General features: G+C 47.9%; 1 protein-coding gene across 1 annotated transcript in view; it reads left to right on the top strand.

Moving 5' to 3' along the window:
- The window catches only part of LOC146839172 (uncharacterized), a 70,342-nt gene extending 63,410 nt beyond the window's left edge, over nt 1-6,932 (top strand). Inside the window, exon 2 of the mRNA XM_085603190.1 lies at nt 2,549-6,932. Within this exon, the coding sequence (XP_085459316.1) occupies nt 3,265-4,515 (1,251 nt within the window). The 5' untranslated portion in view covers nt 2,549-3,264 and the 3' untranslated portion in view covers nt 4,516-6,932. The remainder of the gene's footprint in view (nt 1-2,548) is intronic.
- The last annotated feature ends 9,825 nt before the right edge of the window (nt 6,933-16,757 follow it).

Below are 16,757 nucleotides of genomic sequence, written 5' to 3'. Positions count from 1 at the left end.
CCTGCACAGACTCCGGACATCAAAGAGGGGTCGACCTATAACAAGGGGTGCTCTGAGACTGTCCGGCAGATTCGACGCTGGAACAACGAGAGCCTGCTGACGCGGTCGCGTCTCCTGGAACTTAGAACCACCTGAGCCCTGCTGAGTGACTCGCGGCTCCCTGAAGATCGTAAGACCTCCGAACTTGTACCTGAGCCTTGCTGAGTGACTCGCGGCTCCCTGAAGATCGTAAGACCTCCGAACTTGTACCTGAGCCCTGCTGAGTGACTCGCGGCTCCCTGAAGATCGTAAGACCTCCGAACTTGTACTTGAGCCCTGCTGAGTGACTCGCGGCTCCCTGAAGATCGTAAGACCTCCGAACTTGTACCTGAGCCCGCTGAGTGACTCGCGGCTTCCACAGACTCCACAGGTCCCGCCGGACCCCAACGACAAGAAGCCTACCCCCCAGCTCGAGGATTGTGAGCTGTGCGCCGGGTACGTCCTTGCCTTGAACCTTTACCAGAGACTGTCCCGCTACCCCTATCCCGTCCGAGACTCATTGAGCCTGCGCTCTCCTTGTACATATTTGCAGTGCTAACCTGTTTGATAAAGATTGATTCCTAAGAACGCACGGTGTGGTGTTTCTGTGTTGTGTGGTGCCAGAAGTACGATCCTAGATACGAGATTCCTCCTCCTGAGGAGTCTCCCACCAGTGCCCGGCTACGAAACTTTGAGGGTGGGTCTCAGGGTAGTCAGGACCCCTTTCCGGGCTCCTCTGAGGTCGCCGTCTAACAGCCCTCTTTTGGGTGAGAACCACCCAGCTTCATGCAATACGGACTTGAAGGTTTGTGTCTGCACAGGATGAGTTACATTCTGATAGAAAATGGAGGAACTTGTCCAAAGGGGATGGATGTTACCAAGGTTTAACATCTTCAGTTACGACAGATAGAGAAAGTCCATGTACCTCGAGGGTCTTGAAAAGCTTCCTCCACTCTGCTGGTGCAGGCAGGATGTTTATTCTCTAGTTGGTATTTGCCAGGGGATGTTCAGATACAGTCGTTGAATTAAACCTTGGAGCAGCACTTGTAGCGTTGACTCTTGGAGTCTTGTAGTGTGTGGTGGATGCGGTAGAACCGTCTCAATGCTCTACGGAGCTCAGAAAATCCAGACTCTCCTTCATCTCAGAGCTCGAGCTCTATGTCTTGACCAGTAGAACTGCAATAAAGAAGATGACCTAGACCAGTTCTACCTCTCCTGACCTTTGAACTGATCATTGAGGAAAGAAGCCCTTGTCTGGAAGGAAGATCTGCACAAGGCACAGCTGACAGAAGTCCCGCCTGGAAGGAAGATCTGCACAAGGCGCAGCTGACTGAGGTCCTGACCAAGGGAGCTGTTGAAAGTGTCAAAGGTGACTTATGAACAGTGAGGTAAAGACAGGAGTTGGCATTTGAGATGATCTTAAGTGAATAGGAAAGGAACGAGAAGAAGTGTGTGAATGGAGTTACTTTTGTTGAATACTTCGTAAAAAAGTTAATGGAAATTTTGCAGCCCAGCCTGATCCATCTCTTTTTCTAAAATCTATTGTTGTTTAAATGAAATCTTGACCATATGCGTCTATCTTAAGCTATACCTTGGGTGCTCCGTGAGCGCCCTTACTTTGCTGAGTTAGTTTGTGAACACTGGTAAATCACCTCCTTTTCAGACATTAATAAGATGTCACCCGATCAACAGAACTTTTAGTTAAATATCTGTGTATGATGAAATATTCCTTGCTAAGTTTCAAAGGCGGTAAAGAAGAAGGGGAGATTTACTAAGATTTTGCGCTGTGTTTGCATCACAAAAGTGGCACAAACCAGCGCAAAATCTTTTTTTTTTCCTAATTTACTTTCCAGCGCTACTCTTGTTTAGCGCTGGAAATAACGTAATGTTAAAGTAATGTGAAGCAGCGCATAGCACTGCGTCGCATTACTTCACACCATGGGGGCCTGTCAAGGGGGGCGCTAGTGCGTTCTCGTGCAACCACCCAAGGTTTCTCACGCTAAACCCAATTTACCAAATACAGTAGATTGGGTTTAGCGTGAGAAAACTGCGCCCTTTTAAACTAGGCGCAAGGAAGGAGAAATGCTTTCATTTCTCCTTCCTTTTCTGACTTTTTATGCGTGCTGCACTGTGCAACACGCATACAAAGTGGGAAAAGCTTTCCCTCGTGTCTGGCATAGTATTGTGTACAGGAAGGGTATCCTTCCTGTTCAAAACCTATGCCGGACTCACACACACACACACACACCCTAGCGCTCTGGTGCTAAGGTGTGTGCATGGCTCAGGGCCTCTGTAGTCAGTGCCGGCACAAGGGAAAGGGAACGAGAGAGCCATATCTTTGAAAATATGGTGCTCTCCTGCTCCCACCCTGTCACGCAACGCAGCCTCGTGGAGGGGGGGGGGCCGCGCTGCATTGCGTGGAGATTTGGTAAATCTCCCCCGAAATGCCTTTTACAACCAGTTAAACATTGTGAATTCTCATTCCATTATGTTTCAATTTAGTAATTTTAAATATCTTTACATCCAACAGAAAACAAGCCTTGAATGTATGAAATGACCATCAAGAACGAAGCTTATGCTGTAAATCTTCAATAATAGCAGAAATAATGAGCTCCAGTATTCAGGAAAACATCAGCGCAGTCGGCGACAGAGGAACCTGCACACAAACTGACAGATCCCGGATGAAGCATCAAGGGCAGTTCAGTGGATGTAAGAGTCTGAGCTGTGCACCTCCACGCCACAAGACGAAGAAATGACCTTAGGAAAATTAAGGCAACAACAATAACAAACCGCCTCCTGTATAAACAAGTGTCCAATACCAGCTTTGATCATGGGATCGGTATGTTGTGATTACAGCAGTGCTCTGTTTTCTGAAATGACGAAAAGCCATCATTCCGTGCTCCAGGTGAATTGTAAACTCTTTCTGGCCAAACCACAGTAACCAGAGAAGAACAACAGAGCGGAGCCAGACAACTGACGGGTAAAGGAAAGAGGAGTTCTTCTATCTACAATACAACAGACTGTCCCAATTTGCACCGGCGAAAGGGAAGATACATCTTTACCCGCAAGTGTGCATAGCCATAATCTAATCTAAAGGCACAATCGCCTACAAAGACATCTTCTACGTATTAGGAGCGTAGCAAATATTTGGTGGCTATTGCATTTTATTGTAAAAACAGAAATCAAACGTGCAAAATACTTCACTCATATAAAGTGTGTGAGAAAAACACGAGTGCTTTATCAGCCATGAAGGCCCATCAGGAAATACAGTCATGGGATGTAGACAAATATATACCCGACCCACAGACACTAACCAAGAAAGAAGAATCATACACAAGCAGCAAGAGCTTTAGTTTGTCATCACTACTCAAGCTTCATCAGCAAACGTACACAGGACAAAAACCATTCAAGTGCAGTGAATGTGTGAAGAGCTTTAGTCGATTAAAAGAGCTACAAAGTCATCATCGAACACACACGGGGGAAAAACCATTCACGTGCAGTGAATGTGTCAAGAGCTTTAGTCAATTAAGAGAGCTACAAAGACATCAGCAAACACACACGGGGGAAAAACCATTCAAGTGCACTGAATGTGTAAAGAGCTTTAGTAGGTTATCAAGCCTCCAAACACATCAGCGAACACACACTGGGGGAAAGCCATTCAAGTGCAGTGAATGTGCAAAGTGCTTTAGTCAGTTATCAGACCTAAAAAGTCATCAGCGATCACACACGGGGGAAAAGCAATTCAAGTGCAGTGAATGTGGGAAGAGCTGTAGTCGATTAGATCACCTACAAAGACATCAGCGAACACACACTGGGGAAAAACCATTCAAGTGCAGTGAATGTGCAAAGTGCTTTAGTCAGTTATCAGACCTAAAAATTCATCAGCGATCACACACGGGGGAAAAGCAATTCAAGTGCAGTGAATGTGGCAAGAGCTGTAGTCGATTAGATCACCTACATAGACATCAGCGAACACACACAGGGGAAAAGCCATTTAAATGCAGTGAATGTGGAAAGAGCTGTAGTCAATTAGATCACCTACAAAGACATCAGCGAACACACACAGGGGAAAAGCCATACCAGTGCAGTGAATGTGCAAAGTGGTTTAGTCACTTATCAGACCTCCAAAAACATCAGCGTATACACACAGGGGAAAAACCATTCAAGTGCAGTGAATGTGCAAAGTGCTTTAGTCAGTTATCAAACCTTCAAAGACATAATCGAACACACACAGGGGAAAAGCCTTTCAAGTGCAGTGAATGTGGGAAGAGCTTTAGTCGGTTATCAGTCCTAAAAAGTCATCAGCGAACACACACGGGGGAAAAACCCTATCATTGTAGTGAATGTGACAGTAGTTTTTGTGGATCTTCAGCATTAAGGTATCACCAGCGAACTCACACGGGAGAAAAACCATTCAAGTGCAATGAATGTGGGAAGAGCTTTAGTCGATTATCAGATCTACAAAGTCATCAGCGAATACACAGGGAGAAAACATAGAAGGGCACTGAAAGTGTGAAGGGCTTTTTATAGAAGATCCAACTAGCAGTAAAGAAGAAAAACAGATAACAGTATTTGCAGAGTTATAAAAGTGTTTGTTTCAAGAGATTGTTCACTTCCGTACATAAAGCAAAGCAGCATGATGCACCAGGATACACAGTGGGAGGCGAGCACAATGTGGATAAACAGCAAAGAAACATTCTTGATTTTTATTTGATGAAGAGGAGATACAAAGATAAAAATTCCATTGCACCTGATCACACTTCCTGTAAAAGCAACACTGAACCATACTGGGACTAACAACGGTATTTTCAGCTAACTCGTCGGATTAGTGGTAAAACCTATAAACCCAACACACCCAGAGTGGGCATGTTGTCAGGGCTCTGGAGATGGAAGCTTCATTGGTAAAATGTTTGTATTACTATTAACAAATGCCACTGCAGTATATGTAATGAACTAAAGCGAAGCACAGGTGTTCAAGAAATAACCTATTTGTAGATATAAAAGAGCATATACCTTGTTTTTAAGTAACGTTTGCTGCATCTTTTACACACTGTTTTCGGTTGATGGATCAGCTTGTGTCTCGGGCCTTATAACTAAGTGTGACCCATGGCTCCTCTCTGTGACTTGGCTCTCCTTATTCACTTTGTGACTTGCCAAGCTCTACTGTTTACCAGAATTGAGCGACTGTAAGCAGCAGACTATGTTTGAAGAATGTGGTGAAATAGCGAAATCCCACATCAAAAGCATGTATGTGTTGGGACAATGCGTTGCACTCCCAGCAACTCATCTTCCGCACTGATTGTCCCTTGTCCTCAAATGTTCTGAAGGATTTGTCGTATGAATGCCAGAAGCAAGCAATGTCTCACAAGCAAGTGGCATCGGACGAACGAGGACGTCTGTGTTTCTAACTGAATTTAATCGATCGCCTTGGCGGCGACCCCCTCCATTGATTCCACTGGCTGGTGAAGAAAGTTTTTTTTTACTCTAACTGATCACTATCTTTTGAAGTGAACAGGAGGTGTCGGCTGACACCTCCCTGAATATTGCGACAAAGTTGGATGCGAAATTGGTAGGACCTCAAGTCGTTTGGCTGTCACCCTCTCCATGTCCTGATGAAGACCCGGCTCTGATGCACTTTAATCAGCACAATCATTAAGGGGCAAAACAACGACGTTGTTGTCTTCATGAGTCCATGCAATTCCCTGACTTGAACAAGAGGATCGTATCTTCCATTGGGGCATATGCAATGAACTGTGGACTCGCATGTTAATTATTTTTGTTGTGTGTTTTATATGTTTTTTAGGCCACCGCTGTACAGCACTCTATCACAATATCACAAAAAGTCACTACCTGTACCACATAGCCATTGGCTCATTCACCGTATGTGTCCCTTTTTTGTTTTTGACAGCCGCCTATTGATTTGTATATACATAAAATAACAAGTAAAGGAATTTAGATGTTTTGACAGAAATTGTTTCTTCTCTTGGTGTGTTGCATCATTATATGACTAAAAGCATATTATTTTCAAAGGATTAAGTACCGATCACACATCAGTTGATATCCCCGACAGAACCACTGTTTTTCTTTAGCATACTTACTCAGGTTCTGAGGGTTACTGGGTTACCCCATTATCTTTAATGGCCTCCCTTCTTTTTGACATCTCCAGGAGTTCCTCCTCTCTCGTGGCTGAAGTGGAAGAAGGTTTTCACACATTATGCTCGTGTCTGTGGCACCTCCTTAAGCGCAGAGAGGAAAGCCTCATTGTTAATGCATTGTTTGGGCTCTGTTAGTCTGAAAAATCCCTTATCTGTGTTATCCTTGCACTGTGCTACATTAGATTAGCATTATATAGCTAAGTTAGTAGCCACTGCCACGTTTATATGCAACCTGCTGAGTTATCCCCGTAATGTGCAGGCCTCAGTTAGCAAGTGTGACTCCATTTTGTATTTCGTAATCCTTATTAGACTGCCTAGGCTGCACCCGCATTAGGCCCATGTATCCAGAATTGCCTGCCTCAGCAGAACACTGTATTTCACTTTTATTTTATTTTCTGCCCAAGGTTGTTTCTCGACTTGCTAAGGAATAAGTTGTTCTCCCTTCAAATACCAATCTGAGCGTGTAGCTCTGCTCCCACGTTTAGAGACGCTAAGGCCCAGCACTGAGGCCCAGCATGGTAACCTTGAGTCGCCGATAAGGTGTACCCGTCTGGCAAGTAGTAGCGACTCTTTCTGTGCCCCCATTCTTCAGGTCCAGCTCGAGCCAGTACTTTTCCACGATGGGCAGGGCTGGAGATGGCTGGGAAGGTACTTTACCTACTGTAACCTGTTGGGAAGGGAGTACCCTCAGCGTCCATCTTAGGATGCAGGTCTGACTGGGGCTCTCTTTGCAGAGAAGTGATAATAAAGCCTGTTTATATTCTCTACTGTCTGACTGTCTCTTCATTCCGGGGAAAGCATAGCAGGTGGTTCTTAGTAACCCGGGTGGCCCCTAAGGGCCACTTCCTTCAGTTGGCGACCGAACAGTGACCCCCACAAAGTGTGGCCCCCTGACCCATAACCGGGTCGCAGGAGCCAGGGTGGTGTCTGGTCGGTCGGGCAGATCGGGGCCACATACATAAGACCGAGCTTAGTTCTCGCAGCTGCCCCACCCTTCTGATCGGGCGGATCCTCGGCTAGTGATCACCGGTTGGGGTCCTGAGAAGGCAAAACCGTGGAGACTGACTGTTCGGTCCGAAAAGTCGGCAGTTTAGAATAATCTGAATCAACCTGAGTGCACCAGGTGAGTGATTTGATTCTTGGTACAATGTGGTGCCACTCCTGAACAACACTAGCCAGTGGGGCTGTGTCCTGATTCTGTCTGAACGACTCTAGCCAGTGGGGCTGTGTCATGAGCCTGTCTGAACGACACTATCCAGTGGGGCTGTTTCCTGGTATTGTCTGAATGACACTAGCCAAGGGTGGGTCTGTGTCCTGGTATTGTCTGAACAACACTAGCCGCTAGGGCTGTGTCCTGGTATTGTCTGAACGACATTAGCCGGTGGGGCTGAGTGCTGGTATAGTCTACGGACTGTCTTGCTTGAACCTGGTGGATTTGCGGACCCAAACACTCTACCAGACCCATCGGAAATTTGGCTGACTCTTTGAAAAGGTCTGGGGCTAGTGGGGCCTGTCTTTCTGAATCTGGAGCAGTCTCTGGACTGTAGAATGTGGTTTTCGGACTGCTTTGGTTTGGTTTTCAGACCATTTTGTTGGTCGGAGTTTTATCTGTCCATTGGGGACAGTGCATGTGTCTTATATTAAGATGCCTTGTTTGAGTAAATTTGGGAGTTTTGGGTGTCAATGTTGTTCCACTGATGCTCGATTGGAAGAGAGACAACCCGCACCTCCATAGGTATCTCCAAATTTTGATGTATATGTCAAGCATGGTATTGGCCCTATTATGTTTAGCACATTGTGGCATAAATATACGAGGGCAAAAACAACAATTGATGGACAGAATGCAGAACAATGTCATACATTCACCCCAGTACAGAGATCTGGGCCTAAATCCATCGTTTTTTTGCTCACCATGCCATTCCAGTTTGAACCCAGCCATATGCAAATCAGTCTTGACCCTGTGCCCCATGGGAACAGTCCAGCCCGAACTGCCAAGCCAGGTCCTCCCTGGACTGGAAACAAGCATCCTAGGACCGGTTTCGGGCTTTCAGCCCTCATCAGCCAGGATAGCTTGATTCCAGTGGCATGGAGAGCAAGGGACTCACGTCTGAGCATACCCTTCCCACTCGGGGTGACAAATGCAAAAACAACAATTGATGGACAGAATGCAGAACAATGTCATACATTCACCCCAGTACAGAGATCTGGGCCTAAATCCATCGTTTTTTTGCTCACCATGCCATTCCAGTTTGAACCCAGCCATATGCAAATCAGTCTTGACCCTGTGCCCCATGGGAACAGTCCAGCCCGAACTGCCAAGCCAGGTCCTCCCTGGACTGGAAACAAGCATCCTAGGACCGGTTTCGGGCTTTCAGCCCTCATCAGCCAGGATAGCTTGATTCCAGTGGCATGGAGAGCAAGGGACTCACGTCTGAGCATACCCTTCCCACTCGGGGTGACAAATGCAAAAACAACAATTGATGGACAGAATGCAGAACAATGTCATACATTCACCCCAGTACAGAGATCTGGGCCTAAATCCATCGTTTTTTTGCTCACCATGCCATTCCAGTTTGAACCCAGCCATATGCAAATCAGTCTTGACCCTGTGCCCCATGGGAACAGTCCAGCCCGAACTGCCAAGCCAGGTCCTCCCTGGACTGGAAACAAGCATCCTAGGACCGGTTTCGGGCTTTCAGCCCTCATCAGCCAGGATAGCTTGATTCCAGTGGCATGGAGAGCAAGGGACTCACGTCTGAGCATACCCTTCCCACTCGGGGTGACAAATGCAAAAACAACAATTGATGGACAGAATGCAGAACAATGTCATACATTCACCCCAGTACAGAGATCTGGGCCTAAATCCATCGTTTTTTTGCTCACCATGCCATTCCAGTTTGAACCCAGCCATATGCAAATCAGTCTTGACCCTGTGCCCCATGGGAACAGTCCAGCCCGAACTGCCAAGCCAGGTCCTCCCTGGACTGGAAACAAGCATCCTAGGACCGGTTTCGGGCTTTCAGCCCTCATCAGCCAGGATAGCTTGATTCCAGTGGCATGGAGAGCAAGGGACTCACGTCTGAGCATACCCTTCCCACTCGGGGTGACAAATGCAAAAACAACAATTGATGGACAGAATGCAGAACAATGTCATACATTCACCCCAGTACAGAGATCTGGGCCTAAATCAATCGTTTTTTTGCTCACCATGCCATTCCAGTTTGAACCCAGCCATATGCAAATCAGTCTTGACCCTGTGCCCCATGGGAACAGTCCAGCCCGAACTGCCAAGCCAGGTCCTCCCTGGACTGGAAACAAGCATCCTAGGACCGGTTTCGGGCTTTCAGCCCTCATCAGCCAGGATAGCTTGATTCCAGTGGCATGGAGAGCAAGGGACTCACGTCTGAGCATACCCTTCCCACTCGGGGTGACAAATGCAAAAACAACAATTGATGGACAGAATGCAGAACAATGTCATACATTCACCCCAGTACAGAGATCTGGGCCTAAATCCATCGTTTTTTTGCTCACCATGCCATTCCAGTTTGAACCCAGCCATATGCAAATCAGTCTTGACCCTGTGCCCCATGGGAACAGTCCAGCCCGAACTGCCAAGCCAGGTCCTCCCTGGACTGGAAACAAGCATCCTAGGACCGGTTTCGGGCTTTCAGCCCTCATCAGCCAGGATAGCTTGATTCCAGTGGCATGGAGAGCAAGGGACTCACGTCTGAGCATACCCTTCCCACTCGGGGTGACAAATGCAAAAACAACAATTGATGGACAGAATGCAGAACAATGTCATACATTCACCCCAGTACAGAGATCTGGGCCTAAATCCATCGTTTTTTTGCTCACCATGCCATTCCAGTTTGAACCCAGCCATATGCAAATCAGTCTTGACCCTTTGCCCCATGGGAACAGTCCAGCCCGAACTGCCAAGCCAGGTCCTCCCTGGACTGGAAACAAGCATCCTAGGACCGGTTTCGGGCTTTCAGCCCTCATCAGCCAGGATAGCTTGATTCCAGTGGCATGGAGAGCAAGGGACTCACGTCTGAGCATACCCTTCCCACTCGGGGTGACAAATGCAAAAACAACAATTGATGGACAGAATGCAGAACAATGTCATACATTCACCCCAGTACAGAGATCTGGGCCTAAATCCATCGTTTTTTTGCTCACCATGCCATTCCAGTTTGAACCCAGCCATATGCAAATCAGTCTTGACCCTGTGCCCCATGGGAACAGTCCAGCCCGAACTGCCAAGCCAGGTCCTCCCTGGACTGGAAACAAGCATCCTAGGACGAGGGACAATGCCGAGCTACAATGGCCACTTACCGGTTCGTTTGATGAACAAAAATTGAATTTCTTGCGAGACAAATTGTTCGCTAAGAAGAGCAGGCAGTCGATGTTTGTTTCTCTGAGAGTGTGGCAGAAGGAAGCAAAGCAGCGACGTATGAAAACAGAGGACGAGGCCCGGAGGAGGCAGACGCAGACTATAACGCAGAAAGCAGTGGCCTACGAGAGGGAGCGAGTAGAGAAAGGCATAGAATGTGCAGATAGGAAGTTCCGCTTACAGACTGATAAATGCTATGCTGCGAGAGAGGAAGGTGATGATTTTGTTGAGGAGTTATTGGATGCTCGCCCTCCACCCCCCTATGACCCTCAGCGGATATATCCCACAGTCCCTTCATCCCAGTCTTCAGCCACTAGTGCCGCCCCTCTGATGCCTCCGTGTCTGGCTCCACTGCCATGGCCCGACCACCCTTAACTCTCCTACGCATCTGCAAGTGATGGGGTTGGGAGCCGTTCACTCTCCTGTCCTGCCTATCGGCTCCAGCGTTCCTGCACTCTCTTTTACCCCTAAAGCACTGTCCCCCTCGCTGTCCCCCTCCATGATTATGCCCGTTTCTGCTTCCACTCCCTCCCCTTTGGGTACGATGCCCCCCAACTCTGCCGCATGTGGAAACGCCCGTGCAGGGGATGCTTGAAGGGAATTGGGCAGCAGCGCAAGACCGCATGGAGAGAGTGCTGGTGGGTTCTGCGGTGGGTGATGAGGAAAAGACAAAGGTGGTGAATCAAGCCACCCAGTGGGCTCGGAGTGTGATTCATACCATGGAAGATGCGTGGAGTGTGATGAAAGATTATGAGCCGTTTTTACAGCAGCTAGCTCTCAAGCACATGTTGGCCACACTGATAGGGATGTCAGAGCAGTACTTTCAGGGTGTTGCACCGCAGATTATTTATGACATAAGAGACAGGGTGTATGCAACAGGTATGGCTCCGAATTAAGTCTTTAGCAATGTGACGACATTAGTGGGGTACCAAAGCAGACTGCTCTAGAAGGTTCCGGTGATAGGGGCGCAGTACCCTATGAAGGAAGTCCATCCCATTTACCATCCTGAAATTCCAGAACTGCACGACTCCAAGGACACGATAATTAGGCCACTGGTGGATGCTCGGTTCCAGGAACAGTGGATCTATACTCCTTGGAAGAGGAGTGAGGTCCTATCTTTAAAAAGCCAGTTGCTGGATCCCCGTAAAAACCGCACCGCATATTATAAAGAGCTGACGGAGGCGGCCTCCTCCGGTGTTATTGACGTTGGCTGACATAGAGTTATTTTTCGGTCTGCTGGTGCCGGTAGATATATGGCAGCAGGTCCATACGCAGGATCATACTTTGGAGTTGGGGGGAACATGGGATAAGATCAGGACATGGGATAAGGAGCGCAAGCCCGGTGACAAGCCGAAGGTGGAGCTGCTGGCCTTACCAGGTCGTATTATAACTTACATGCACTCCTTTATCCCGCCGAAGAAGGTGGATTGGGATAAGTTGAATGCGTGCCGCCAGAAAAAGGATGAGAGTGTGTCGAATTTCTTTACTAGATTCAAAGGGGTGTTCCTAGATTTTAGAGGTCAGGACTTGTCCCAGTAGGGTGGCGTTCGTTTGTTGGTTGACAGATTTGTCACTAATTTGCTTCCCGAGATCGCAACACGGATGCGGGCATCGGAAAGTACATGGACGACATCATCCTGTCCGTGATTTTGAGTATGGCTCAGTATTATGAGCATAGAGAAAATGAGGAGAAAGAGAAGGTGGAGAAAAAGGGAAAGGATCTGAAGACGAGGGTGTTGTTGCAGCTGGTTGTGAGGGGCAGAGGAAGAGGCTCGGGTCAGACCAGCGGCTACCCCGGTCCAATAGGGGTGGCTCTTCCAGTGCGCCCCTTGGAATTAACCAATATGTATATTGTAAAAAGGAGAGACATTGGCGGGGTGAGTGTCCTGAGAAAAACGGAGAGGTGCCGAGGGTATAGAGGACGTGGAAGAGGAAGAGGAGGCCGAGGGGAGATGCAGTCAGGGGATGCATAACCCCATAGACAGAGCGGTAATTATTTTGATGACCCACTAAGCCGACAGTACTATCACGGACTATGCCATGGATGAGGTGACTGGATTGTCTCGCAGCTAGGACAGCCAGGGACATGGTGAGGGACCAGTCGCGGTGCATATAGATCAGCTTGGACCCTATGTCACCGCTGATTTACAGGGCACCACAGAAAAAATTCTAATTGACACAGGGGCTATGAATAGCTGTTTCCTGTTCACTGGTCCCAGGGAAAGCTCTGTCTCGCCAATCTAATGTATCGGTGGGTTTATCAGGCGTACCGGTTGTTAGCCCCATTTCAAAGCCTCTGGCCTTAACCATTCGCCCCTTCACGGTTGATTTGCCTTTTTTATTGACGTCCAATTGTGGGGAAAACTTGCTAGGGTTGGATTTGTTAAAAAGATTACATGCCACAATATCTTGTTCTCCTGATGGTGTCTACATGACTGTAGGACCTCGGGTGGCCTGTGTAAAGCAATGTCTCGCCAAGGATGCCCTGCTCCCAGCTGAATTTAAAGATGTGCCACATACTTTGTGGGCCACAGGTGACACGGATGTGGGACTACTCCAAATTCCGCTGGTCTCCATTCAGATTAAAGAAAATGCCAAATTGCCAAATTGCCACGCATTCCCCGGTACAATATTTCTCAAGCAGGAGAAAGGGCTTTACTGCACATAATACAGGATTTGATTATGGGATAACATCGTATTGCCGGCAATGGATTCCTAACTACTCCCTACTAACAAAACCCCTTCTCTACCTAATCACCAAAGATGTGCATGAACCTTTGCCTTGGACACCCGCATGCAAGCAAGCTTTTGAGCAATTGAAAGTTGCACTTTGCTCTGCTCCTGTGCTTGGTACCCCTGATTACCAGAAGACTTTTGTGCTTTACATGCATGAGGCGGACGGTTGCACGCTTTCTGTTCTAACACAAGGTTTTGGTGGTAAGCAGAGACCCTGCGCCTGCTTCTCAGCAATTCTTGATAACGTCGCCAGAGCCCCCCCGAGCTGCTTAAGAGCTGTTGCGGCGGTGGCAGTTTCTATCATACAATCGGCAGGGCTCGTTCTTGACACTGACCTCACAGTAATGGTACAACATGCTGTGTATTCGCTTTTGAATAAGACCAAAATGCAGCACCTCACCAGTGCGCGTCTCACTGGATATGAGCTCACCTTATTTGCTCCGCACATTACCATAAAAAATTGCGCTACCTTGAACCCAGCCACATTACTACCCCTCCCTTCGGAAGAAAAGGACGGTGACGTCCATGATTGTTTGTTTCAGACTGTGGAGGAAACGAAGGGACGGGTGGACCTGATGTTCCTTTATCTGACCCCCAAGGGGAACTATACATCGATGGCTCTTGTTTCTTGTTACCAGATGGCACCACCACTGCAGCATATGTGAAAACAACGTTACACACTTTAGTTGAGACATCCCGTATACCATATCAATCATCTCAAGCAGCAGAGCTGGTCGACCTTCTGAGGGCCTGTGAGTTAAGTGAGGGTTTGACTGTAAATATCTATACCGACAGCCAGTACGCAATTGGGTGGCCCATAATTTTGGACGCCTCTGGGTGGAGCGAGGGTGCTTGACTTCGCATGGACTGTGAATACAGAACAGCCCATTGATACACATATTTTTGCCTGCACTGCCATTTCCTGATAAGTTAGCAATAATAAAATGCAGTGTTCACAAAGCCATAACAGATAATGTCGGGAGAGGCAATGCGTTCGCAGACCTAACAGCTAAGGAGACAGCTAGATCAAAGATGACACAAATGTTGGTGGCAGGTCCCGCTAGGTGGGTCCCAGACAATGGTATGTTTGAAGATACACTGGAGAGTGTCAAGGAAATAGAGAGTGAGGCAACCCCAGACGAATAAACAGAGTGGGAGGAAAGGACAGGGTGCTTGAGCGAGGAAGGGCGTTGGACTGACTTGTCAGGGAAACAGAGATGGTTGTTGCCCAACTCGTTCATGCTTCCCGTTGTCACTATGGCCCATGGCCAAGTGCACATTAGTGCCAAGGGGATATGTAAGTTACTGGACCCAGTATGGCAGAATGATAACATTACTAAGGTAGCTGTAGGAAGGTAGGACCTGACTGTATGGTTACCCCCACTTTTTTCATGGTGTTTCGCTGGTTTATGACTAGTCTGATTGGGATCCTGCTGTTCAAGACCACAGTCTATCTGCTTTCTCCCTTTAATTGGTAAGTCTGTACTTTAGGTACCCTCCAGATTGGATTCTAGGGTAACCTTGTCAGTGTGAGAAGTTGTCTTGGCATATGCTAGTCACTAGTTATAGTGGTCACCTTGCACCAGTCTAATTTGACTCTTATGGTAGATAGGTTTAAGACAACCTTTTAAAGAAAGCTATCCTAGTGGTAGCTGTGGAGAGCAGCCTTCAGGCTAAGTCTCTGAGGAATGTAAAGCAGCTTGTTTTACCTTATAATCCCTTGAATTACCAAATGAAAGGACACCACACAGGTATATATATCAAATATATATGTATTTATTTCTAGACACATTCTACTAATCTCTTTATGAGATTAGAAGTCAGGAACACATTCAAATATCAACGTTTCACAATAAGTTAAGCACAAATATGGCTGGGGCCCTAGGGGCGTACCAGACCATATACTAAAAAAATGGGTTAGGAATGTGTCGTGGCACCGTTAGAGGCACAATTGTGCGAAAGCCACTAACCTGACCAGAAGGCAGCAGGGACGGTGTTCAGAAGAAGGATCCCTCCTTCCCGAAGGCGCGTCGTTCCCCAGAGAGGAGTACACTACTCTGTGGGAAGACGCCCCCCCGGGGGAGAAAGGAATAATAAAGGATGGCTCTGTGAGGTACCCCTTCAGGACGGCTATGGAGAGTCTCTGTATCCGCTCGAGTGTCGTGGGAGAACAGTACCAAAAGAAAGTAACAAGGCAGGCGTTAGAAGGAAGAAACGTAGTCTCGCCTGTGGAGTTTTACTACCCTTCTTTACAAGTGTTCCTACCCCCGCCTACCTGAAGTGAGTAGGTTGAGCAAAGGAGCCCCCCGTCTGATGAGCCACAATGGGGAAACTGTAAGTCTATTGCAGATAATCCTCCTCGTACCAGTGGCACCGATAGGCGTAGTATTCTCAGCAGTTAGCCTGTCCCACACTCATGCTGTTATTAGCACAACGTGGGTATAGCAGCTCAATGTCACTGCCAATTTAGTCTCCCGCTGCAAGTAGCCCGGGAATTTCAGGGAACACGCGTCGAGATGCAAGCGAGAAGGTCCTAAGTACCTAGGTTAAGGGAGGTTTTAAAGCTACTTCCTGGATAGTGAAAAGCGAGGGTCTCGCACGACCAAGGAACCCTACCTGCTCCGGTTGCAAGGGTTGCGGGAAAGTCACGTAAGAAGGCGCCCGACCTCCGGCGGGGAAGCACCATCCGCCTGGCGCTAGCCTGAAGTGCCAAAAACAGCTCCGGGAAGCCTCACTGCAAACGGGGTCCGTGAAAGGTGAAAAAGCGCCCGACCTCCGGTGGGGAAGCACCGTCCGCCTGTCACTCGCGGGTTGCTTTGGATCAGAAAAGATTGTCAAGCCCCGTTTCCTGGAACGGGCGGGGCTATATAGCCGCCCAATCAGGAAGCTCGCTGGTTCTGGTGCTGCGTTTGAGAAGAAGGGGGTGTTCTGGGAAGTATAGTTTTTTGGCCTTGGCTTGTAGATTGAACGGGGGAACTGTGTTTCGGCAGCCGTTCCCTACACAGGTCATGACAGAATGTCAACTTGCGTGGGGACAAGGCCTTGGGCCTGTGGAATCACTGGTGCTTCACTAATGCAGCAGAAGCGGGTAAGTAAAGGACCCACGGGAGACGCATGCAGTGTGAGAACACAGCCGCGGGTTCCCTATTGATTTCAATGTAGCAAGTCGCGTTTGGATTTTTAAAGTTTAAGGGTACTTCGAGAAAGTCCACAAGCAAGCCACTTACAAGGTAAATAATTTGAGGGCCAACACACACTAGGGCACCAGAGTGCACGAGTTACCTCACCCAGGGAAGCCGGTGCATAGGTGTCTTTTGGTGTCGGGTCGCGTCACTGTTTTCTATGGAGACCAAAGAAGATTTGCTGCTTGCGAAGACTGGAGAAGTGTCCGGTGGAATCCAAGGCTGGATTCAAGATGAAGATGACCTGAAAGCAGAAGGGACAGTGTTCACAGT

The sequence above is a fragment of the Triturus cristatus genome, chromosome 4_2 (genome assembly GCF_964204655.1).
Source record: "Triturus cristatus chromosome 4_2, aTriCri1.1, whole genome shotgun sequence".
In the NCBI taxonomy this organism is placed as follows: Eukaryota; Metazoa; Chordata; class Amphibia; order Caudata; family Salamandridae; genus Triturus; species Triturus cristatus.
This window is presented reverse-complemented; position numbering and strand designations above follow the sequence as displayed.